The following is a 24,036-nucleotide window of genomic DNA, read 5'->3' on the forward strand; positions in this document are numbered from 1 at the left end:
GACAAAAAAAATACCCTGTGAGCGTTTCCCTTAAAGCTGTAGAATGAGGGGCCCCAGCAGGGCTGAGGTGGACCTTTGGGGGCACCTGGAAGAGAAAGGATGGAGAAAGGAAGGAGAAGGGGGGCTAGACGGGGAGGACCCCCCAGGCCGAGGGGCCCTCAGAGCCCACACCCGTGCCATTGGTCTAGGTCATCGGTGATGGTGGCCAGCCATGGCCTCAGTCCCTCAGAGTCTGCCTTTATCCTCTTGCAACCCCAGCCAGCGGGGGAGTTGGGGTGCAGATGATGTGTTGGTGGATCAGACTCCTTCTTCTTGCCAGTGAGGCCTCTGGTACCTTATAACAAGGGCTAGGGCAAGGTGGAGGCAGAGTTAGGGTCTCAGAGGAACAAGATGGATTGGGCTGGCCAAGAAACAGTCTCCATACAGTGCGGGGAGTGGACGAAACTAGAAAACCAGGCTGCTCGCCTTTTTGCTCTTCTTGACAAGAGGTGGGCCGGCTGGCCGGGCCAGCAAGGTCAGTCCAGCGAGGGGGTCTCCGGTAAGTTTGGCTTCTCCTCAGAATTTCTGCAGCCAGAGATCCTTCCAGCATCTCACAAGCTGCCCTGACTCACCAAAGCCAGGGAAGCTCCTCACCCTTGGAGGTCCCAGGGAGCCTAGGGCTCCTTCCTGGGCTTGAACTGGTGGTTTCTGAGCATAGGGCTGATTCTGAAGTTTCCATTCAGCAAAGGGTCAGCAACTCTGGGTTCAGGGAGAAAGGAAGCTGACAGAGGGCGCGGCAGGGCTCGCAAAGCGGCCAAGGGCTTCCTGAAGGAGGTCACTCACTTCCTCCTGGCTGGCATTCAGCTTCCAGCAGAGTGACCCCTGCAAAGCCCTGGTTCTGAACCAGAGTGTGTGCTGCTAAATGGGAACCCTCCAGCCTGGCAGGTCCAAGGGGTGTGCATGTGTGTGTGTGTATGTACCAGCTACTCTCTCCTCCTCTCACACAGGGGCCTTGGCAGGTAGCCCTTTAACTGTCCACAGAATCAGAGGAAATTAGCAAAGTCACTTCTATTCCTCAGGTATGAGCCAAAGTGGAGGCCATCCATGAGTGGAGGGGGCCCCCAAGGAGCCAGGCTTAGCAAAGACGTTCCCATGCCTGTAACTCCAGGGCAAAACCTTAATTAAATGAGTAGCTAGAAGAGTGGAATTGTAACCAGAGTCAGAACTCTTCTGGGTCGCGAATGTCAGCTGCGTTGGGGCCTCACGGCACGGGTGACCACAGCCACAGGCAGTTGACCAAACAGGGCTTAAGGGGAAGCTGAGAAACCGAGCTCCCTGCGTCCCTGCCTCCAACCAAAGGCGGTCACCCTCGCCTGGGCTGGGACAAAAGGTTCCCCAGCCGGAAAACAGGGGAGGGGTCGCTGTCGCTCTGTACAGCCTCGGTGCGCTCTCTGCAAGCCACCCGGGGACAGTGCGACCCCACCAGTCTCACATCCACTGGGGCTCTTACCGAGCAGGGCTGGCTGGGCGTGCATAACCCAGCTCTCAAGGCAAGAATGAGGCCTCAGTGCCTATTTTAAAAGCCAAATCAAGGACACAGGGCTCCAGGGCATGTATCTGACTTGGGTCCACTCAAGCCCCGCAAGCTTTCCTTTCTGCAAACAAACAGCCCCTACCTCCTGGCCTCTCCCCCGACCTCTGGCACAGCAAAGCCACCGGGGGTGGAGCTGCATGGCCCCCAGGGCTCACTGTGACCTGAGCCGGCCCGAGGGCTGAACTGACCCATCCCTGCCAGGCTCCAGCCTTTGCAACCAGCTGACACTGCCTTCCCGTGCCCTGCTGGCCCAGAAGCTCACCTCCCAACGTCTTGCTGGCTCTCGGCCACTCACCCGAGGAATGGAGCTAGCGGGATGCCCCCCTCCAACAAGACCCTCAGTCCTGGTCTCCTCTCGGCTTCCCTTATCCCCCCCCCCACCTCCTTTCCGACTCTGTGCTCCTGCTCCAACAAGGCTGGGGACCCTCCGTGCTGGTCCCCGGGAGCCTCTCTCTGTGGAATGCGGAGGGAGGGAAGGGCGGCTGAGGCCCCGACGGAGGGAGGAGTGCGTGTGCAGGGGCGGAGAGTGCCTGCCTGCTGTGCGTCCCTGCCCGGGGGGCCTCGAGGTGGCCGAGCGCCAGGGCTCTTGGCAGCGCCCCCGGGCACCCTGGGCAGCCGGCCTAGTGCTTGCAGGTGTACAGGAGCTCCTCCTGCACGCATTGCTGGCACTCCACGTAACAGCACCACTGCACCTGGCAGTGGCAGGAGAAGGCCACCAGGCGGCTCTGGGTGTCGTAGCCCCGCCCGCAGCACAGGCTGCTGCAGCTGGCCTCCCGAGAGCACGCCCTGCCCGCCGTGCCGGGCGAGTACTTGCTGGGCCGGCAGAAACTGGGCGAGTCTTCCATGTAGACCAGGTCCCCAGACCGCGGGGCCAGGCCCTTGGTGGGGCTGCCGGGCCGGGCAGGGGCCCACAGCTCCAGGCGGCCCAAGGCCTCGTTGGTGGCACTGGACACCTTGACGGCTGAGTCATAGCGCAGCTTGAGTGCCTGACCTGTCTCTCGGAAGGGGGAGAGCTGCTTCCAGCAGGTGCGCACGGCGCAGGAGCCCGACACGCCGTGGCACTTACACGTGGTCCTGAGGCCACTCTTCACTGCCTGCAGGGAGAGACAGAATGCAGGTGTGGCCAGGGCCCTGGAGCCCACAGTGCCAGCCTGCCCCCAGAGCATAGACCCAGGATGGGCGAGAGACAGCAGAAGGAGGCAAACAGGACCCAAGCTAACCCACGTGCCGCCTTTGGGCAGACTAGTTCAAGGCCACCCTTCCGCTGGGCCAAGGTGCCTGCCTCGGGGAGAGCAGTGCAGGCCAGATCTCAGCCCCTGCTCCTTCCTCTGGCCCAGAGTCCTTGTGGAGTAGAAAGCTTGCACAACTGAGCACAGCAGCCCTGCTTTACACCGAGTCAGCAGCAGTGAGGGCACGGAAGTCAGTTTCCTAAAGAATCGGAACCCGGGCCTCTCCCAGCCTCTGATCCCAATAGACCGGGAAACTTTTTACCCTCTGGCCTCCCACTACCGTATGCCTCTGCTAAGGCCCTTCCCTTCTCTGGGCCTCCTCCGTCTTTCGGTCTGTAAAATGGAGGAAGTGGAGGTGTTGCACCAGATCAAAAGCTTTCAAACTACGTTGGTTTCTAGGATGTCAAGGAAGGCCAGTCCCGGGAATGGAGACCCTTCTCCAAATATGTTTCGGCCTCATCAGGGCCCAGTCCCTAGCCTGGCTCCCACCTGCTGCCTAGCCCGCGATGGTGCCCCCGACCCTTCCCTACTTCCTGGCACCTGGTAAGGGCATGTCGGTGGAAGGAATGGGGCTCCCCCAGGGACAGCTGCGTGTGTGCTGAGGGGCCTCCTACAGACCGGGCTGCCGGCACCCCCGCACGCTGGCTGGGGCAGGGCTCTGCGCCTCTGGGGAACGTGCTCACCTTGATGCCCACATGGGTGTTGTGAGCATCCGCCCGAGCCCTCAGGTCTTTGCTTCCTCTCTTGGGCCCCAGGAAGTTGCTCAGGAACTTGGTGCTGTACTTGAGGTTGTCGCCGCACACGCCCCACTGCCAGGCCTGCCGGCTCTCCAGGCCCGGAGAGTCGTCACAGGTGCAGCGCTCCATGCGGCCGGCGCTGCAGGCCCGGGCCAGAGTGTGGGTGAGGGCAGCCGAGGACACTGCGTACAGGAAGGCCGTCTCCTTGAAACCTGGGCCAGGCACCCGAGGGATCCGGGAGGGAGGAGGAGAGTGGGCTCAGAGGCTGCCCTTTGCCCTCTGAGAGCAGAAGAGGATGATGGGGGCGCCGCGATGAGCCAGACAAGGGTCGTGTGCCCCTGAGGACATGGCTCGGGGCAGCCTCCTATCACCTGCCCCTTAGCCTCAGGCTGCAGGCTGTTGGGTAGATGGAACTTTCAGATTTACTATGGAGTATATGCCTAGATTCCTAGGGCAGCAGACAGGGGTTACTGCCTCTAGATGAGGACACTAAGATGCTGAGAAGTGACTTGGGCATATGGTGAGGGGCAGAGCTGAGGCCAAACCACTGACCTTGACTCCAAGTCAATGTGTGGGCAAACTGAACCAACCCATTTCTGAGGCCCCTGATCCCCTGAAATATGCTCTGTGGGCGTCCTGGGCTTCAAGATGCTGCTTAGATGTCACTGTCTGCTCCCTACCTGTGCAGTAGACCCAGTGACAGAGTGACTTTGGGTCTCCTGCCTGACTTGTTCGGGACTGATCATCCCAATCCCTGCCAGGCCCGTCGCTACTCCGGTACTCTTGCTGAGGCGTGGCCCAAACCCAGCCACCCTCCGCCTGCTCTCCAGGGTACCTGGGTGCTGCTAACACGGGTGGGAGAGCAGCATCAGCTCCATCCCGGACCCTCCCCAGCCGTGGAGAGCAGCTGGTCTGGAAGGGGGCTGGCTCCCCTCTCTACCATCACTGACTTTTCTGTGAAAGCCCCTTGCTACTTGGTGACAGAGTCACATACTCAGCTGCTTCCCCCTGAGGCTGTATGCTCTCCAAGTGTAGATGGGGTGCGGTTCAGCTCTGTGCCTCCAGCATCCGGCACAGAGGCCGGCTCACTGCGAGCCTCACCAGATGCTTAGCGGATGAGGTGTGGAGGGATGCAGGGAGGAAGGGAGGAGGGAAGAAGGTAGGGTGTGAACGGAAGGGAAGGAGGGAATGATGGACCGATGGATGCGATGAACAAAGTCACAGGTGAAAGAGGGAACACATGAATTTGGCCCGTCTCAGGTTATTTGGCCGACTATTACCTGCCTTCCATCCTTATATGGTCTTGCGCCTTGTTTTGCACGTGTGTGTGCAGGAGGCTGAGGGAGGGGACTGAGGGACCACCCATCTCATCTGTGGGCTCCTCCTCCATCCAGTAATGGGCTGTGCCTCCTCTTCTCTCGGGTCTCCCTCGCTCCTCCACTCCCCCCCAAACCGAGGGAAAGGCTGGGCCTCATTAACTCCTGGGACTCTTCTAGGGGGAGACTATGCTAGGTTTGCAAGGGCAGCATGGCCTGGGCCCAGGGGCCGGGGGCAGGATGGCTGGCCTCCTCCCCAGCCCTCCTCCCCACCCCCAGCCCTCCTCCCTACCTCTCTTGAGCAGGCCGGTCCTCCCCTCCAGGCTGCAGTTCCAGCGCTCGTGTCGAAACTGGAATTGGCACTCGAGCAGGCTGAGGTGGGCAGCGTCCTGCAGGGTCTCGGCCAGGCCGGGCTCCCTCCGGCAGAGCTGCTTCTGCCGCCGGGACAGCTTCAGCAGGTCACACTGCTTCAGGTGGGCCCCACCCTGTGCAGGGGCCACGGCCGTGCCCAGCCCTGGGAAGGGCGTCAGGACCTCCCGCCCGGTCAGCCTAGAGGGAGTGAGAGAGGGAGACAGTGACCCTTGGGGGTCCTGATGGGGGAAGGGGGTAGGGAGGACAGACGACAAGCAAGGGGGGAGGGGGCCCTCTTGGGGGCTTCATTTATTCCCTGCTGGGAGGCGGGCCAGCCCCATGCGGTTATGGGCCCATTTTTCAGAGTAGGAAACCCAAGTGCTTGGAACAAGCGCTCATGCCCAAGTTTTCCAGAGGCCAATGTCTCTGCTGGTCTTACCCATTCTATTTCCCAACTTGCCCAATCATAAAAGTCATCTGGGTGCTTATTAAAAATATAGATGCCCAGGATCCACACTGGGTCTGGAGTGCAGCCTGGGGATCTGTAGTCACCACATACCTTGGGCAGCATCTATGATCGGGGACTTTTGGGAAGTACTGCACATAGTATTGGCTGCTGTCTGGAGGGGAGAGCCACGATCCTCAGAGGGGGCGGCAGGCAGATGGATGGAGGTGCTGGGCCAACCCTCCGCAATTTCCCTGATATCCCTCTCTCCCTCAGGTTATACGGCGGCCCAAGTAACCCCATGCCCACCCAGCCTGTTCCCGCAATTCTCAGCTAGATCTTCAACCTTCTGGCGGCTCAATACCTGTTACAAAGAGATGCTTAGGGAGCCCCTGGATGGAGGGAGGGAGGGAGGAAGGAAAGAAGGAAGGGTGGACAGATGGACGGATGGACAGATGAACTGACAGATGGGTGAATGAATTTCCATCACACCATCCCCTCCAGACTTCCTGTTCTACTGTATCCGAAGTCCGTGGATTCTGAGGTCAGGCTGCCACTTCCTGGCCGTGTCACCTTGAAGCCTTGGTTTTCTCCTCTGGGAAGTGCAAAAAAGGGATCCTTTCCACCTCCAGGGGCTGCTGGGAGGATTATATGGAAAGTACCAACCACAGTGCCTGGGACACACTGGTTCACCTTTCTGCAGGCTGGAGTATCTCAAAATTCTTTCCTCTCGCAAGAAGCTCTACTCTTTAACCTGGGCAGATCCTCCCTTTGTCCAGATAAGGAAACAGAGTTTTATGGAGAGGCAGTGGCTGGCCTGAGCCATAAAGCCGATGAGCAGCAAGGCAGGGAATACCATTAGAGCTCACCTTCCCTCTCCCCAGAAGCTCTCTGAGATGATTCTCCTCTTTCCTGTCCTGTTCCGGGGTGGCCCTCAGCATGGGTAGAATATACGCCATTCCAGGAGAGGCCCACACCCCACGGAGCCGAGGACATGGCTCTCCTGTTTGGAGCCACCTGACCCAGCCTGGACATCTGGCTGGATGCCACACTGCCCCAGGGAGAGTGTGGGTTCTGGCCAGGCCCCAGGTGCCCCCAGAAAGTGCCCGTAGATTCTAAATCCATCAGATGCAGCCAACCCAGTGTGGAGCATATCTCTGAAACCTCTGAGCAGAGACAGATGCTATCAGGCTCCTCCTGGCCCAGCCTGGCCCTAGGCTCCCCTGCTAGACAGGGTGAGGGCAGGGACCTGTTAATCATTAATCTGGGGGCAAATGGGTAAATTTCCGGTCCACCAGGTCTACACCCAAACCCCTCCCTGCAGCCTGGCAGGAAACCCTTAGAGCTTGACCCTTGGCAGGTCCAGATGTCAGCTCTAGCTGAGGAGGCCCCACCCTGACTGGCTTCCAGTATGAAAGGGACAAAGGGTGCAGGTACCAATTAGTCCCTCAAATGGTCTCCTCCCCACAGCAGGTGCTGGTGTGAGGGAAAACTCCGCTCATGCTGTTCCTACCGTTCAGAAATTGGGACCTCCCTTGTAGCAGCTGATGGACAGATGAGAGAACACGCAGGGAGTGAGGGCAATTTTGACCAGTGGGGCTGCACATCCTTCAAGGTCTATCTCAGATGCCATTCCAAGAACGACAGCTATTATTATTATACCATTACAGCTGTATGAATATACCATATATACCAAAGTATATACCATCATACTTTCTGTTATATAATTTCGATCATCTATCAGTTTTTGAGTCCCTATGACTAAGACCTTTAAATTGCAGACACCTGTTGAGTTGGCTACCCACTAGTTCTTCCCATCTATATGGTTACCACCGTGTGGCTGACCATTTTATGCCACATGACCCTGCCACTCCGACCTAGCGATTGGACCAATGAGGATCACGTGACCCAGGCTGGGCCAATCAGTCCTTTCTCTGGGAATTTGGAATTTGAATTAAGTTGCACTTACAGTTGCTTTCTCTCTCTTTCTTTCTTTGGGTGATTGGGCCTGTAACTCAGGAGATAAAAAGGAGAAGCTGGTCCAAAGAGAGAGCAAAACAATGAACCGAACGCATAGAGAGAAGCAGGGGTGGAGAGAGTGGGAGGGAGAATTGGGGAACTTTTCAGCTTTTCAGCTTTTCAGCCCCAGCCCCAGAGTCTTCCTGTGGGCAGCCGTGTTCTTGCCTTCGACACTCCTATCTATGAGTACGGTGTTAAGGCTTGGAGTGGTCATCTAACCGAGGGTGCTGTCACTGATCATGACCTTCTGACAACTGTGAAGGACCAGCACACCTTAGCCTGCACCTGTGAGCCAGGCTCAGCAAAGACCCTCTCTCCCATCCATAGGCCCCTATTTTTTTTTTAACTTCGTGTAATAGACCCTGTGATTGATGGCCCCAGAAAAAGTCCAGTATAAAGTCGGTTAATTTTATTAGCAGTAATGACACTTAGTAGCGATTAATGGTCAGGAAAGGCAGCCAACCGCATAGAGGCCTCAGGCCGCACTGGGCCCTGGTCTGTCCGAGAAGACTCGCCTGGCACTGCCTTAGGAGCCCTCTCAGGGCCTAAAAAGACAGCTGGGAGATCTTCCAGGACCCAGTTTCCCTTTTCTTTATTTCCTATGTTGTGGTTGGGATCATATTTCCTTTGAAGAATCGGTGCCATGACATCAAATTTAGAAAACACCGTATTTCCTCAGATGCTGTTAGTGAGCTATCCTCCACATGCCCGTCCCGTGGCATCTGCTAGGGAAGCCTTCTTCCCGGACCTCAGAAGAATTCTAGGCATTGCAGGCTCCCGTCCGTTTCGGGGTCTGGGGGCATGATCCCCTCCCCTTGAAGAAACCACATTCCCTGGCACCCCAGGCCTGAAAACCCCACCCACCCCTGCCTCTCTGCAGAATCTTAATCGCCCACATGTTAGTTGGGCCCCATGGGGGTAAGATGTACACCTGGGAAGATCAAGTGAGCTTCGTCAGTCGTATGAATCCAGACAAAATTTGGAGTTTTCATAAAGACACTGCCCTGTGGTCTGGTCAGATGCTACCAACCAAACAAGTAGCCAGTGTTCTGAGCTCAAGAGCAGAGGATGAACAACCTGTGAAGTTGTTAGCTGCTCTTCTGGGCTGTGGGACGAGAGCTCCTCCAGGCTTCTGCCCGGCTCAAGTGCTCCCAAGCCCTGTGGGACCAGGCCACCCCCCAACAGGCTGTATTCGCTTTGGCGCAGCTGGTCTCCCCCATTTCCACTTCCAGTGGGCCCCCCCCAGGCTGACTTCCAGCCCCTCTTCTCCTGCGAAGAAAGCAACAATCCCATGTGACCAGCTCCATTCTCCTCCCTTCTTTGCCTCCAGCCTGAGACCCTCTGCTCTCTGTACCCTCAGCCCTTAGTTTAATAATAAGACCAGAAGCCCCCACCCCTATACAACAAGATGTCTCTGGCTTTGACTCCGGAGCATCCCCAGCTGTTCCCTGGGCCACCTTGTCTCCTCCCAGGTGGGAAAAGTTAAGGGTGCCCCTCAGGACTTCACCTCACATACACCCCTACCCCCAGATCTCCTCTGCCCACTGCTGGCCCTTCCTGCCCTGGCCTCCTTTCACTCCCCAATGCTCACCCCATCCACAGTTTTGGCTAAAGCAGCTCCATCTGGGATGACCCTGAAGGAAGGAAAAGAAGGTTCTCCCAGGATTTGGAGAAAGTGTCCCAGGAGGCTGCTCTTGTTTACCTTCAACAGGACCTCAGTCACCACCAAGCCCCAGAGAGGAAATGGAGCTCACCTTGGAATAATCACTCACCACCTGCTGGAGTAGGGAACCCAAGGACCTCAGGCCCCCCAAGCTGTTTTGGCCTGGGTAGTCTGGTCCCAGGTCTGCCCTCACTCACTGGCGACCTTGGGAAGGTCCACTCTCCCGCTGAGCTCATTCCATCTAACAAATACACATTGGCTAGTGGGAGAGCATGATGGGACCAGGCTGCCCGGGTTCAAATCCCGCCTCTGCCTCTTACCAGTTGTGTCACCTTGGGCAAAGCACTTCACCTCCCTGTGCCTCACCTATAAAACACAGATCACCACAGTACCTACCTCACAGGGCTATCGGGAGGATTAAATGAGTTAACATTTGCACAGGTCTTAGAACAGTGCCTGACACATAGTAAGCTCCAGAGAAGTGTCATTCTTGAGCCCTCACTATGTGCCAGGTGCCATGCTGGCCATGGGGATGTGCTCCCCTGCCCCTGAGGAGCTGCTGGTCTAGAAGGAACTTGGTAGGATTCGGTAGTACTCCAGATTTTCCCAAGGCCCCAAGAAGCAGAAGAAAGCTTTGAACCAGCCCAGCTCCCGGTGGAACAACCAGGAGCTGCTCAGGGATCAGAACCCTTAGCTCCATCTGGGTGAGAACCTGACCTTGGCCAGGCCCATCCTACCTGTAGTAAGGGGCCTGGGGGGTGGGGAGGAGGCAGGAGGAAGGTCCTAGGGAGCCTTCCTGGCTAGTCGGGGAAGATCAGGCAGGTAGAGTGCATTTCCCATCACTTGGGGGTGCCCCAGGCGCTGTTCTCCCCCCCGACACACACACCCACCCTTTTTTCCGCTTGAGAGGGTCTGACGGTTCCAGAGGAGGTCACCCCCAGGATGTCGGTGAGGGAGTGGGTGGGTGGTGTAGGACAAGGCTGGCAGTTCCCAGGGCACCAGGCAATGCCAGCCTGTCTAGACCCTTAGCTGGAGGGGCCAGGAGCTGTGCCTGGCACCAGGGACCTTGCCAACTGTGGGCAGCTGCCTGGGAACCAGGAAAGCCTTGCCCTGCCCGGAGCATTGGCCTTGGCCCTGCAAAACCCCATTAGATGCTCCCGATAACAGGCTTCCGCTGTAGGGCCATTTGCATGGTAAGTGTTCCCTTTGTGCTTTCATCTCAAACATCTCAGCCCACCTCACAGCCCTCACTAAATCCCCCTACACACCCCCCCACCCCCCCACCCCCACCCACACACGCCCCACCCCCACCCGGTGCTCTCCACCACCCATCTCTTCTCAGCAGGGAGAGTTGCTGAGGGCGATGCCTGGCAGGGAAAGAGAGGGCCTTTGGCTCCAACAGTCCTTCTGCAGAGAGGGGGTACCCTCAACACCCACCCCAACCTTCTCTCCCCTCTTTCTGTCACGCTGAGGGGCCCCAAGTGTACGCTGCTGAGCAGCACGCCATTCCCTCCATCCTTCAGACTCCTTTCTCCTCTCCTGGATTCTGTGTCAACATCATGCCTCCTCCGAGACCACGTCCTTAATGAGCAGCCTGGCCAAGTTGCCAGTTGCCGTATCCTACCTCTACTCCCTTTTTTTTTTTTTAGATTACTTATTTATTTATTTGAGAGAGAGAGAGAAAGAGAGAATGAGCAGGGGGAGGGGGGAGAGGGAGAGGAGAGGGAGAAGCAGGCTCCCCAAAGCAGAGAACCTGACACGGGGCTCCATCCCAAGACCCTGAGACCACGACCTGAGCTGAAGGCAGACGCTTAACCAACTGAGCCACCCGGGCACCCCCCCACCTCTACTCCTACAAGCTCCAGCCCCCTTTACTCACCCATTCACTTAAATATAAATATCAACGACTTTATTGAGGGTCAGCTTCATGCCAGGTCTCCCCACGGAAGACTGAAAGACACTAAAGATCACTCACTACATCCCTGTCAGGGTCCCCCTCAGCCCCTCTTGGCTCCACCCCTCCTTTCCTCCCCAGCTCTTAAGTTCAGGACTCCATGAACTCAGCCTGAGGACCAAATCTGGTCACCACCTCCCCCCCCGCCCCCCCGCCCCGCCCCACCAGAGCTTATCCCCAGAGCCTCGTCCCCCACCCCAGCACAGCCCTGGCTCAGAGAGAAAAGAGTCGGGCCCAGCTGTGGGCTTTGTCTCTCCAAGAACAGCTCCGCTTCCTGTCTGCAGCCCCACGCACACCGGCCTGCCCGCTGAGGATGGCATCGGGCAGACGTGTGCTCACAGCTAAGTGGGCAGCAAGCCGCCCGCTCAGCAAGCATGCTCTGCATCTCAACAATCTTGGGTATTTTGAGCTTGGCCAGTGCAACATCTGCAGAGGAAATGCTTGCCCTCCTCCTTCCTGTCTGTCTCCCTCTCCACTCAGGCTCAGGCAGAAGCACTGGAGGGGAAGCCTTCATCCCTGGCACATAGATCAGGTGGCACAGTGGCCACCAAAGGTCCCCATGTGCAGGGGGCTCCCTCGCCTCTGCAGGCTGGAGATTAGGAACATCTCCCCCCAGCTCCCTGGTTGGGTCCAAATGCACACCATTTGAATCATTATATTTTAAGGCTGGAGAAGCCCTTCAAGATCACCCAGTCCAGAGGTTTTTGTCCTGATGGCTCCTGGGAGGTATTGCAGAGGCTTCTGGGGGCAGGCAGGAGGGCAAGGGGTTTGCCAAGGGTGCAGGTCTCTGCTTTGACCTGTCTGGTGCCCTGGGAGTTCATGTAATATTTATTGTCCAAGGTGACCCACTGAGTTAGTGGCAGGACTAAGATGGGATTCCTGATTGTTTCTGTCAAGCCTGGCAGTTTCTGCTTTCAGTTTCAATGCAACACCTCAGGGAAGCAAAATCAGCACCACCACAGCAAATGTCTAGGATGAAAGGAACACAAGATGGGTAGGATTCCTCTGGGCCCCTGGGCAGCTAAAGGGAGAGAAGTATGCTTTGTTTAAGAGACTACTTTTTCCTGGTCTAAAACTCAGTTTCCTTTTTGGCTAAACATCAGAAATAAAGCTTAGAGAAGTGGCCTGCTTATTCATACTAAAGTGTGAGAGTCTGATGCATCCTAGTGCCTAAGAACCTACTTGGCTAGACAGAAGGAAGATCACAGGAGAGGGTCTAGGATCATGAAGAAACTGAAGAGGAAGGGGAAGTCTAGAGCAAGGACGGGTGGGGGGTAGAGAAAAGGGGGGCCGGAAGCCTTAAGACAAGCTTCCCCAGCTTCTTGGGTGCACAGGCCCAGACCTGACCCACGGGAGGAGTAGTTTAGAGGACACAGGGTGGGGACTGCAGGAAAAGGCAAGTAGTCGCTGAGGATGTCTCTTCTTGTGGCAGGCAACACGCCCACCCAGTTTGGCCCCAAACTTGAAACCCTGGCTCCCAGGCTGGGTGACTTCGACCAGGTTATTAAGCCATCGTAAGTTGACCAGCTCCCCAGCTGGGCAGGCTCTGGGTGGTGCCCCTCTTCCCCACAGATGGGCAGGCAGGCTCAGGCTGAGCTGGGGGCCCCGGAAGAGCCAGGCCCCCGGGGAACGCCCGCCCTACGTGTGATCCCCGTGTGACGCCAGTAGTTCCGCTGTTTGCGGCTGCTCTGGGCAGAGATGTCCCATGATGCCCGTTCCATTTGTCCTCCTCCAGGGCCCAGGGATGGTCCACACCTTCACACCTCTCCTCTCAGCTCCAAGGACAGCAGGAGCCTCACAACCTGGTGAAGGAGCCACGTCCTGAATGTGCCCAGCGGACACCTGGGTGGTCAGGACTGCCCTAAGGGATGAAGTTGTAAGGGGCTCCCTTGGGCATAGAGCAGGGTCCCCCCCCCCACCCCCCAGAGCCGGACCAGGACAACTTCCCACCTTGGACAGTCCTGGACTCAGAGCCAGCCAGGGCTGTAGCAGAGGGTCCATCCATCCCCTCGGGCAATCTTTTCCTGGTCCTCCTGCCATGGCTACCTCAGTCCACTTCATGCCTTCCTTCAAGCTATAACCCCTGCCTGCGATGCCTCTCCCAGTCCAAAAGTCCTCATGGATCTCCTGGACTCTTTTATGGCCACAGGCTTTTTCAACACTTGACTCAAAATGCAAGGAATGGGAAAGGTGATCCTGAGGCCCCATCTAGCTCTAGCATGCGCTGATGCTTGTCTGCCTCCTCCAGGAAGCCCTCCTTACTTGCCAGCCCCATCTCTCCTAACCATCCTCTTTCTTTGCGTTCTCTCACTTTTCAGATATAACATCCTTAGTTCTGTGTGGTTGACACTTTTTTCTTCCTCATCAGAGCTGCACAGACAGACTCTCCAAGTACCCTGTAAGCCCCTGGCAGAGGCCCTGGTTTTTCATACCCTGAGGTCCCCCATCCCTAGCTCATATCCTCAGACACCTGCTGGCTGCATAAATCCCTCAGATGTCCAACCCCTGGCGGGACAGTATAGCTCCAGGCCGTCCCTCAGCCTCCCCTCCCACACCCCTGGCCTCCCTGCTGTCTCACTCCCAGGCTGCAGGGTCCACCCAACACCCCACACCCCCAACCTTCCCAAGCTCCGCTCTGCAGGCTGGGGGGGCGTGGCTCTGGAAGAGCCTGCCTGTGGCCACGCCCTCCGACTCTGATCACTGGCGCATATTCTCCCCAGTGCCAGATCTCGGGGCACCTGGTCGGTCAAACCCCGACTCCGCCGGCCGCCGGCTCAGCCCCTGTGGGGACTGAGAAAGTCAGGTCTGTTCCCTCCGGACCTCAGTTCCTGGGGTCAAGCCGTGCCAGGCAGCTGAAGCCTTCCTTTGATACCCAGGGAGGACCCAACAAGAACTTGGCCAAAAGTCTTTCTTTAAACCTCAGCTTGTACAGCCTCTAGTGGTGATACATGCTGAAAGTTCACCACAGGTTCACAAACCTTCATCCACAACTCCAGCTCTAGAAAGCTCGGACAATTAAAGATTTTTATACAGTCATGGTGAATTCATATGGCAGCAAGTGTCCTGACCTGAACCCAAATGAGAATATTTATGGTCTGCCTTTATCCCAACATGTAGATATTTTTCTGCAAAAATAATAAAGTGTCTGATTATGGGGTGCTGCCCTAGATATGGCATATGCATCGTATTACCTTTCTAAAATTCCAAAAATTCTTGAATTCTGACATGACCTGGCCTTAAAGTGAATGGATCAAGAACGCAGACCTTCTCTGCTCTTGCCCTAAAACCAGTCTCTAGAATTCCAGGAGTCTGGCAGGGAGGTGGTGCCTGGCTGGCTCAGTGGGTAGAGCATGTGACTCTTGATCTCTAGGTAGTGAGTTCAAACCCCACGTTGGGTGAGAGCTTACTTAAAAAAAAAAAAAAAGAATTTTCAGGACTCAGAACATGGTGGTTTAAGTCTATTCTTGCTCTTTGAGACTCTCCACCACCCCCCCCCCTTCGGTCTTCATCTCTCCAGTGAGGGGGGTCAAGGCTGGAGCAGCTGTCCTACCCCCCAGTTCATCTCAGCTGCCATCAGGATTCCCATGGAAGGCCAGTTGTAGCTGAATTCTGGAGTCTGACAGGGGCAAGTCTCTGCTTTCTGCTTTGCTTCTACTTCCTATCCTGACAGAGCCCAGGTCATGACAAAGAAGTGTGTGCTCAAGAGAGCCAAGTGTAAGTAGGTGATGGAAGAGCAAATACGATGCGGCAGAGGAAGATTCTGGGGGAGAGGAAGGGCCAGCGAGAGGGAGAGGGGCTGCCCATCTAGACTTTCACTGTGGACCATGAGGCAGTGCTAGCGACTGTGGGGGACTCAGCCAACGACAGGGCCCTAAGACCCTTGCCTAAAGAGCGCTATGCATGAATCGAAGACATAAGCACATGAAAAAAGTGGGTAACAAAGCAAGAGTTTAGGACAAGCAGTGCAAGAGCTGCCTAGGTCATATGCCAGGTGAAGGGTGTGGGTGACAGAGGGGAGGGTTCATGGGTCAGAGCTGCCCGGGGGAGAGGCAGAGGCAGCACGAGGTGGGGATAATGAGGTTGGCTCTGGACGCTGACAGGCCAGAATTCAAATGTCAGTGCTGCCAGCCACTAGCTGTGTGACTTTGGGCAAGGCACTTGGCCTCTCTGAGCTTTTTTCCCACTCACCTATATGAAGAGACTTCTACCAGCACCTACCTCCTGGGATGTCACAATGAATAAATGAGATCATGCACATAAAATGCTGAGCACGGAAAGGATTTGAATTATACATTGACGGGAGCAAAGATGAAGAGGGGAAGGAACATAGGACACCAGAGATACTCCTAACTTGGGAGTCTCTAAGACCAGATCACTAGATTTCTTGAACTCTTTATATATGGATAGCATTTCAGCAGTTTATATACACTTATTTAAGGGGCGCCTGGGTGGCTCAGTTGTTAAGTGTCTGCCTTCGGCTCGGGTCATGATCCCAGGGTCCTGGGATCCAGCCCCGCATCGGGCTCCCTGCTCAGCGGGAAGCCTGCTTCTCCCTCTCCCACTCCCCCTGCTTGTGTTCCCTCTCTCTCTGTGTCTCTCTCTGTCAAACAAATAAATAAATAATCCTTATATACACTTATTTAACTACAAAAACTCTATAGGTTAAGGACTAGCCCATTTAATAGTTGAGAAAACTGAGGCTGGACTAGTTAACTGACTTGGGGCGCCTGGGTGGCTCAGTCAGTCAAGAGGCTGCCTTCGGCTCAGGTCATGATCCCACGGTCCTGGGATCAAGTCCCATTATGGGCTCCCTGGTCAGTGGGGAGTCTGCTTCTCCCTCTCCCTCGCCTGCTCCCCCTACTCATGCTCTCTCTCTCAAATAAGTAAATAAAATCTTAAAAAAAAAAAAAAAGAACAGTTAACTGACTTGCCCTGAGTCACAGTTAATAAATGGTTGGATGGAATATCTGAACTCAATCTATGTGACTCCAAGTGCAGTGCTCCTTACACTGTAGCAGGGCCTCGGGCTGCCTCTCTCCCTGCTTACACTGATGCCAGGGTGGGGTCACCCTCACAGCACCTGGCCCACCTCCTCCTGAGCCCAACTTCTACCCGGGCACATAATTCCCAAGGCACCTGGACCCCTCTTGCTTAGGGGATTCCAGCCCAGGGGTCCCCTTGCCTTGCCTGCCCTCCTCAGCCTTAGAAAATCCATCACTATCCATGAGGAGGCTGGTCTGACCCTGAGCCCAACTACAGAGCCCAACTCCTCCTCGGAGGTGGGGGGGTGGGGGGGCGGGGGGTGGGGGTGGTTACAGCTCAGCCAGGGACAAGCCGGCCTAAATTCCTTCCCCAAACACAATGATTCTTATCAGTGATGTTTGGCTTTCAATCTACCACCCCAAAGCAGTAAAATTTCTTTTACCCTTTCTTCCCTCCAACCTGTTTTTCTCAGGACCCAATCAATTTCTAAAAATGTATTTAAGTGAAAACAATACCATCCAAATACAAAAAACACTTGGGAATAAGTTTTTAAATATGTGCACGACCTGCATGCTGAAAATTACAAAACATTGCTGAAGGAAATTTTTAAAAGCCCTAAATAAAGAGATATGCCTGTTTATAAATCAGTAGATTCAATATTGTTGGAATGTCGATCTTCTATAAATTGACTTATAGATTCAATGCAATCCCAAACAAAATCCTGGCAGGCTTTGCTATAGATATTGATAAGTTGATTCTAAAGTTCATGTGGAGGGGCGCCTGGGTGGCTCAGTCAGTTAAGCGACTGCCTTCGGCTCAGGTCATGATCCCAGGGTCCTGGGATGGAGCCCCGCATCGGGCTCCCTGCTCAGCGGGAAGCCTGCTTCTCCCTCTCCCACTCCCCCTGCTTGTGTTCCCTCTCTCGCTGTGTCTCTCTCTGTCAAGTAAATAAATAAAATCTTTACAAAAATTAAATAAAATTTATGTGGAATATAAGGGACCTAGAATAGCCAAAACAACTTTTTAAAAAGATTTATTTATTTATTTTAGAGAGAGAGGGAGAGGGGAGGGGCAGAGGCAGAGAGAGAGGGGGAAAGAGTCCTCAAGCAGACTCCCTGCTGAGCATGGAGCCCAATGCAGCGCTCTATCCCAGGACCCTGAGATCATGACCTGAGCTGCTATCAAGAGTCACACACTTAACCGACTGAGCCACCCAAGTGCCTCAAAACAATTTTGAAAAAAAGAGAGAGAGAGAGAGAGGGAGAGAGGAACTTACTGTACTTGGTTTCAAGACTTACCATATAGCTACTATGATCAATACTACATGGTATTGGCATAAGGATAAACATATGGGTGAATGGAACAGAATAAAGTGTCCAGAAATAGAATCTCATATGTTGAATCAATTAATTTGCAACAAAAATGACAACAGAGTAAGGACCATCTTTTCAGCAAATGGGGCTGGAACAAGTGGATGTCCACATGGAAAACAATAAACTTTGACCTTGACCTTACACAATTCACATAAATTAATTCAAAATGAACAAATAGCCCTAAGTATAAAAGCTAAAACTATAAAGTTTCTGGAAGAAAACATAAGAGGAAATCTTTACAACCTCTGAGTAGACAGAGATTTCTTGGGTAGGACACAAAAAAAGCACAAACCATACAAGAAGTTGTAAATTGTACCTCATCAAAATTAAAAACTTCTGTTCTTCATGGGATTCCAATAAGAAAATTAAAAGGCAAGCCAAAGATAGGGGTGAAATTTGCCAATACTTTCTTACAAAGGACCTGGATTGAAAATATACAAAAAACACTTACAACTCAATAAGAAGAATAGCCCAGTGAAAAAAGACATTCAGATGACTAACGTGCACATGCAAAAATGTTCAACACGTGGGGTGCCTTGGTGGTAAAGTCAGTTAAGTGTCCAACTCCTGGTTTTGGCTCAGGTCCTGATCTCAGGGTCATGTGAGATGGATGGAGCCCCTCACCAGGCTCCACACTCAGCACCCAGTCTGCTTAAGATTCTCTCTCCCTTTGCCCCGGCCTCTGATCACGCTCTCTCTTTCTCTCTCTCTCAAATAAATAAATAAATATTTTTTAAAAAGTTTCAACACACCATTCATCAGTGTGAAAATGCAAATTAAGACCACAATGAGATATCAATACATATCCACTAAAAGGGCTGAAATTATGACCGCCAGTAGCTGACAAGAATACAGAGTAATTAGAACTCTCATACATCACTGCATAAAATGGTACAATCACTTTGGAATACTATTTGGCCATTTCTTATGAAGTTAAACATAGGCATACCATATGATCCAATAGTCAGGTCCTAGGTATTTATCCAAGAGAAATAAAAACATATGCCCACATATGTACACGTACACAAATGCTTACAGCAGCTTTATTTGGAACAGCCCCAAACTGGAAACAATCCAAATGTCTATCAACTGGTAAATGAAGAAACACAGAGTGGTACGCCCATACAGTAGAATACTTTTCAGCAGTAAAAAGGAATGTGCTACTGATATATGTAACAACGTGGATGAATATCAAAAACATTATTTTGAGCAAAACCATTCAGGCACAAGAGGCTATATACCAGATGATTCCATTTATGTGAACTTCTACAAAGGGCCAAACTAATCTATAAGGACAGAAAGCAGAGAAGTGATGATCTGGGGCTGGTGGGGGAGGGCTGGTTGCAAAGGAGCATAGGGATCCTTTGGGCTGATGGAAATGTTCCATGCAGTAGTTGTGGTGGTGTTTATACAAGGGTATGCATTTGTTAAAACCCCAACTGTGCACTTAGAACGCATGCATTTTACTGCATGTAAGGTTGATTAGGGAAAACAATTAAAATGGTGGTTTGCTTTCTTCACAATGATGACACCTCCATAAGCCAAAAAGATGGTTAGAGCCCCAGCAACTACCAAAAGTGAGCCTGGACAGGCACCCAATCAGGCCCTTTTCACCCACCATCTCAGTGAAGCCTTGCATCAGCCCCTAAGATAGGTATTACCATCACCTAAAGCTCAGCAAGGTTAAGACATTTGCCCAAAGCCACACAGCTAGCAAGACAAAAGGCCAGGATTTAAACTCAGGTCTAGCTGACTCCAAAGCCTGTGCTTTCATAAACTTCTCTGTACCCTCTGTAGAGAGGAAGGGATCCTAACTAGTGCAGAGGTCACGCATTATAAAAGCACCGCCGAAGTCAATCAGGATTTACAAAGTTGTATCCACAGGAATGACTTCGAGTTATGAAGCTATTGGGATGACTTAAAGACTGGATTGGGTGACGAGGCCTGTCATGGGCTCCACTTACCACATAATACAGTGCATGTTCATTTATAAAACACCGCACCAGTTAATATTTGCATAATTCCCAAGCCATCCAAGCCAGAACGTGAGCCCTTGAGCAATCCTAGACTTCCAGGCCAGGATCAGCCCATTAGAATTAGGGAAACTTAGGACCTCCAGGTGCTATAGACCTTGGAGGCAAGTGATCTGACCAAGTGACCAAGCGGGGGAGGGGGCCACCCTCCACCCCCTTACCCTCCAGCTCCTTGTAGCTGTTGCTCCCCTGGATGATCACACAGTATTCGCTCTGCAGACTGTTCCCTGGAGGGAAAAGAGCCCAGACTGGGGGCAGAACCCGGTTTCTGTCCTGCCTCTCTCATTGATTTGCTGTGTGACATAGGGTGAATCACTCCACTTTTCTGATCCCTGGGTTCCCTGGGGGAACTATTTACACCATCCTATAGACCTCAAGAATGGCTCTGAGGATCAGATGAGAGAGAGAGGCTGTATGAGAAAAGTAATTTGTAAATCATTGCAATACTAAATTGCAGTATTTAGTCATTATCAGCATCACCAGAATTCAGCTCTGCGTTCGTACAAAAGCCCCAGAAACAGTTGCCAGCTTACTGTGGTTTGGGGATGATGGTTGCTTCATTTGAAAAATGGGAATAATCATACATGACCTGCTTGAAACAAGGGGTTGGACCAGAGATGCTTTGGGGGCACGTCCAACCCTTAAGTTTATGATTCTGTGATTTCAAAGACCCCAAGAAGATTGGTTTCACCTGCTCTCCTCATGTTTGAATTTGCTTTTACCAAATGCCCAAACATTTCATCTTATAATCGGAAATGAGACTTTAAGTGCAAATGACCTGGAGAAAGGAGGAACACATTGCCTTCCCTTCTCACTATAGTGTGGATGACTGATATCAGATTCCTACCAGAGAGCAAATTCTGATGGGAAGCTGGAGAATCTGGCCTGACTGAGTCACGATAGGGCTTCCTCAGTGAGAACTCAGGCTGAATCCTGTCCATTCTCTGAGACTAAACACAGAACAGCCCAAGGCCCCAGTTTTAGCTTATTCTCCAAGTATTTGTCCAGCTCCCCAGACTGGGGGGAGTGGTGGCTGGAGTCTATTTTGTCAGCCTTGCTTAGTTGGGTTCATGACCTGAAAGAGGTGACTCTAGGGACGCCTGAGTGGCTCAGATGGTTAAGCATCTGCCTTTGGCTCAGGTCATGATCCCAGGGTCCTGGGATCGAGCCCCGCATCGGGCTCCCTGCTCCGTCGGAAGCCTGCCTCTCCCTCTCCCACTCCCCCTGCTTGGGTTCCCTCTCTTGCTGTGTCTCTCTCTGTCAAATAAATAAATAAAGTCTTTAAAAATAAAAAAGAAAGAGGTGGCTCTATACTCATATGATCCCTCTCAGCCCTAACCCAGGCCTAATCAACCATCCCCCCCCCCGATTTCCAAGGTTGCCCCCCTGCTCACAAGTCTCAAATTCTACCCCTGGGCACTGCCACAAACTCTTTTCCCTTCCAACCATATCAGCCAGGGTGGTCCAGGCCCCCTGGAGCCCCTCTCTCCTCACCCCACCTGGCCCTTGCCCCATCCCCAACTCCAGAACATCCAAAAAGAATTGTGCAAATGAGCTGATGTCCAAGAGGATGCAGGTGCATTTGTCCTCTTGCTCTCCATTCCGGCTCAGAAACCCCTGTCAGGGCTGGGATACCAAGCTACTATGCCTAATCTCCTCACTGGCATTAGCTGAGCATTTACTATGTGCTAGATACTATCCTAAGCGCTTTCCATGTACTAACTCATATAGTGTTCATATGAAATAGGCACTATTATCCTCATTTTACAGATGAGAAACTGAGACACAGAGAGGTTAAGTGACTTGGCCAAGAGCAAGGGCTAGCAAGTAGCTGGGTTGGGGATTGAACCCAAAGTCTGTGCCCTCGCCATTATACCCTGCCTGCTGAGGCAACAGCAGTGCCTTCAAGCCTGAAATCACTGTCAAACAAACATGTTTGTGCACTGCTCTCTGGGTGGAAATAGAGGCTCAGTTCTATCAAGTTCTGCCCCTTCTTTGTACAAAAGGGTTACTGAGGCCCAGGGACTGGTCTTCCCAGGTCACCAGCAAGCTGAGCTCAGAGCTAGGGTCTGGGCTGACCTGCCTACCCCTCCCCACCCCCTTATATTTCAGGAGAGGCCACTGCTCATAGCCAAGGCACGTTTTTAACCAGGGTCATGACCCGGAAATTAGCCCACAGCCCTTAGCTCTGCCTGTGTCGGGACCTCTCAGATCCTTACTCCCCTCCCTGGCAGGTCCTTAAGAACAGTCTCTGGCAGGTCACTGGCTTGGTGTGTTTTCTTGCCTTTGCTTTAGGCAGGCTGTAAACCTCACCCTGATTTGGAGTGAAGATCACAAAAAATGACAAGATTAAAGTAACAGCCTGTACATATTTGGAGCAAGCATTGGGTGGAGGTCACGTGAGTGCCTCTGCACCCACGACCCCACCTCCCACCCAAGTCCCTAGGTCAGAGAAGAAGGGACAATTGCCCAGTAACTTGCGCTGTGTTCGCTCTCCACTCCCTCCCGCTCCCTCCCCTGGTGTCTCCCCAAATCTGATCCTCCTTTTCCAATCATGTAGCCCTCCACCCTTCTCACTCTTGGTCATTCTCCCCAGAATTCACCCGACGCCAGGTCTGAGATTTGGCTGGGCTTCCCTAGCGGAAGTTTCCCTCCTGCATCTCTAGCTGACACTCCCCACCGTCCGCAGGTTCGCATTCCCCTGGTATCCGCGCGTTCCCCGCCCAGCCACCCAGCCCGCAGGGTCTCGGTTGCGCAGGGGGAAGGCAGAGGGTGGAGAGAGAGCCCGGGGCGAAGACTGTGGCTGGACGGAGACCAGGTTACGAGCAGACAGGGCACGGAGTGAGGATCCAGAGAGGGCATCCGAGCGCGGGAGGGACGCCTGGACCAGCAGGCACCGGGCGCGCCGTGCGGATGGGGCCAGGGTCCGAAACGTGTGCAGAGTCCGGGAGCTCGGGCCGGGGTCCTAGGCCGGGCGGAGTGGGCGGGATGAGGTCTCGGACAGGGCAGGGTGGGAAAGGCGGCGGCGAAGAGGACCCAGTGGGACAGCAGATCGGGGCCGGAGCTGGGGAAGCCAGAGACCGAGCTCGGGGCGCGAACTCCGACAGCGAGCCGGGACTGGGGTCCGCCGGGGGCTAAGGTCTGAGTTCGAGATCCCGCCGCGGCCGGGGCCAGCGGAAGGGAAATGTTGGCCCTGCTCTAGCCGGAGGAGGGGAGGCAGGCGGGCCGGGGACGCGGGCCGGGGGCGCGGCGGGCACTGACCCGAAGTAGGCGGCGGCGGCAGCGGCGGGCAGCGCCAGCAGGCAGAGCGCGGCCAGGGCCAGCGCGGGCGGGGGGCGCATGGTGCCGGAGGCGCGGCGCCCTGTTGCATCTCCTCGCGCCGCTCAGCGCTCGCAGCGCCGCCACCAGCCGCCCGTGGGGCTTTAAAGCCGGGCGGGGCGGAGCGGGGCTGGGGGAGGGAGCAGCTCTGGCGGCACCCCCCCCGCCCCGGGCGGTGAGCCCCCCGCCCCATTGGCCCCGCCGGCCTCGCCCCGCCCCATCGCGGGTGGGGCCGCCGCCCAGGGCCCGCCCCCGCCCCGCCCCCATCTCCCCCTCCCAGCCGCCCCAGGTGAGAGCTCACCTGACGCGGTGCCCGCCGGGGGCGCGCCGGCTGAACGGGAAGGCCCCCGGGCCTGGAGAGGCGGGGATGGGGGCCCGAGGCGGAGACCAGGGAGTCTCCGCATCTCCCGGCGGGGTGGAGGGACGCGCAAGATTCTCTCCCCCGAGGTACGGGGGGTGGAGGCGCAGAAGGAGGGAGGCTCCTGGAGTCTGCAGAGAAGCCGTTTCGTGTCCGCTCTCCTGCGCGGGGGGTGGGGTGTGTGTCTCTCTGCGCAGTCCCAGGACTCTGAGGGCAGGGCCGGGTCCTAACGCAGAGCCGCTCTCCCGGAACCGGAGATCCACGTCTAATGAATGGCTGGGGGGGGACCCTGGTGTCCAGGACAAGGAATCCTGGCGGGGTGTCCCTTAGAGCAGAGGAGGCGGAAAGATCGATCCCTCTTTCTAAACGGGAGACCGTCAAGGGCAAGGTGCGCAGCGCAGGGTGGGAATGGGAGGGCCAGAGACGAACCTGCTTTCCAAAGTGTGTGGATGCCAGACCTCTGTCCGGCAAGATGGGAATCTCCGGTGTTGGGCCACAAAACTCTGTCTTGCTTATCCTTTTTTAAAGTTTAACCCCAATTCCTGCAAGCGAAGGTGCAGTGACCGAGGCAGTAGGTGACACCAGTCTATGAGAAAGACATACAACAAATGACCCAAGCAAGATTTTAAATGTTTTTGAGAGTCTTGAGCACTGGGTCAAATCAAGCAAAACAAAATATAACTT

At 54.5% G+C, this 24,036-nt stretch overlaps 1 protein-coding gene across 1 annotated transcript; it reads right to left on the reverse strand.

The window, feature by feature from the left end:
* Positions 1–68: 68 nt before the first annotated feature.
* Positions 69–23,057, reverse strand: WNT9B (Wnt family member 9B). Its single transcript, XM_027567768.2, has 4 exons — positions 22,938–23,057; positions 5,148–5,404; positions 3,486–3,751; positions 69–2,667 (listed from the first exon to the last, which is right to left on the reverse strand). The coding sequence occupies exons 1-4, from the start codon at positions 23,015–23,017 to the stop codon at positions 2,194–2,196; spliced, it is 1,077 nt and encodes a 358-aa protein (XP_027423569.1). The 5' UTR covers positions 23,018–23,057; the 3' UTR covers positions 69–2,193.
* Positions 23,058–24,036: the final 979 nt, after the last annotated feature.

This window comes from Zalophus californianus, chromosome 16 (assembly GCF_009762305.2).
Source record: "Zalophus californianus isolate mZalCal1 chromosome 16, mZalCal1.pri.v2, whole genome shotgun sequence".
Classification (NCBI taxonomy): domain Eukaryota; kingdom Metazoa; phylum Chordata; class Mammalia; order Carnivora; family Otariidae; genus Zalophus; species Zalophus californianus.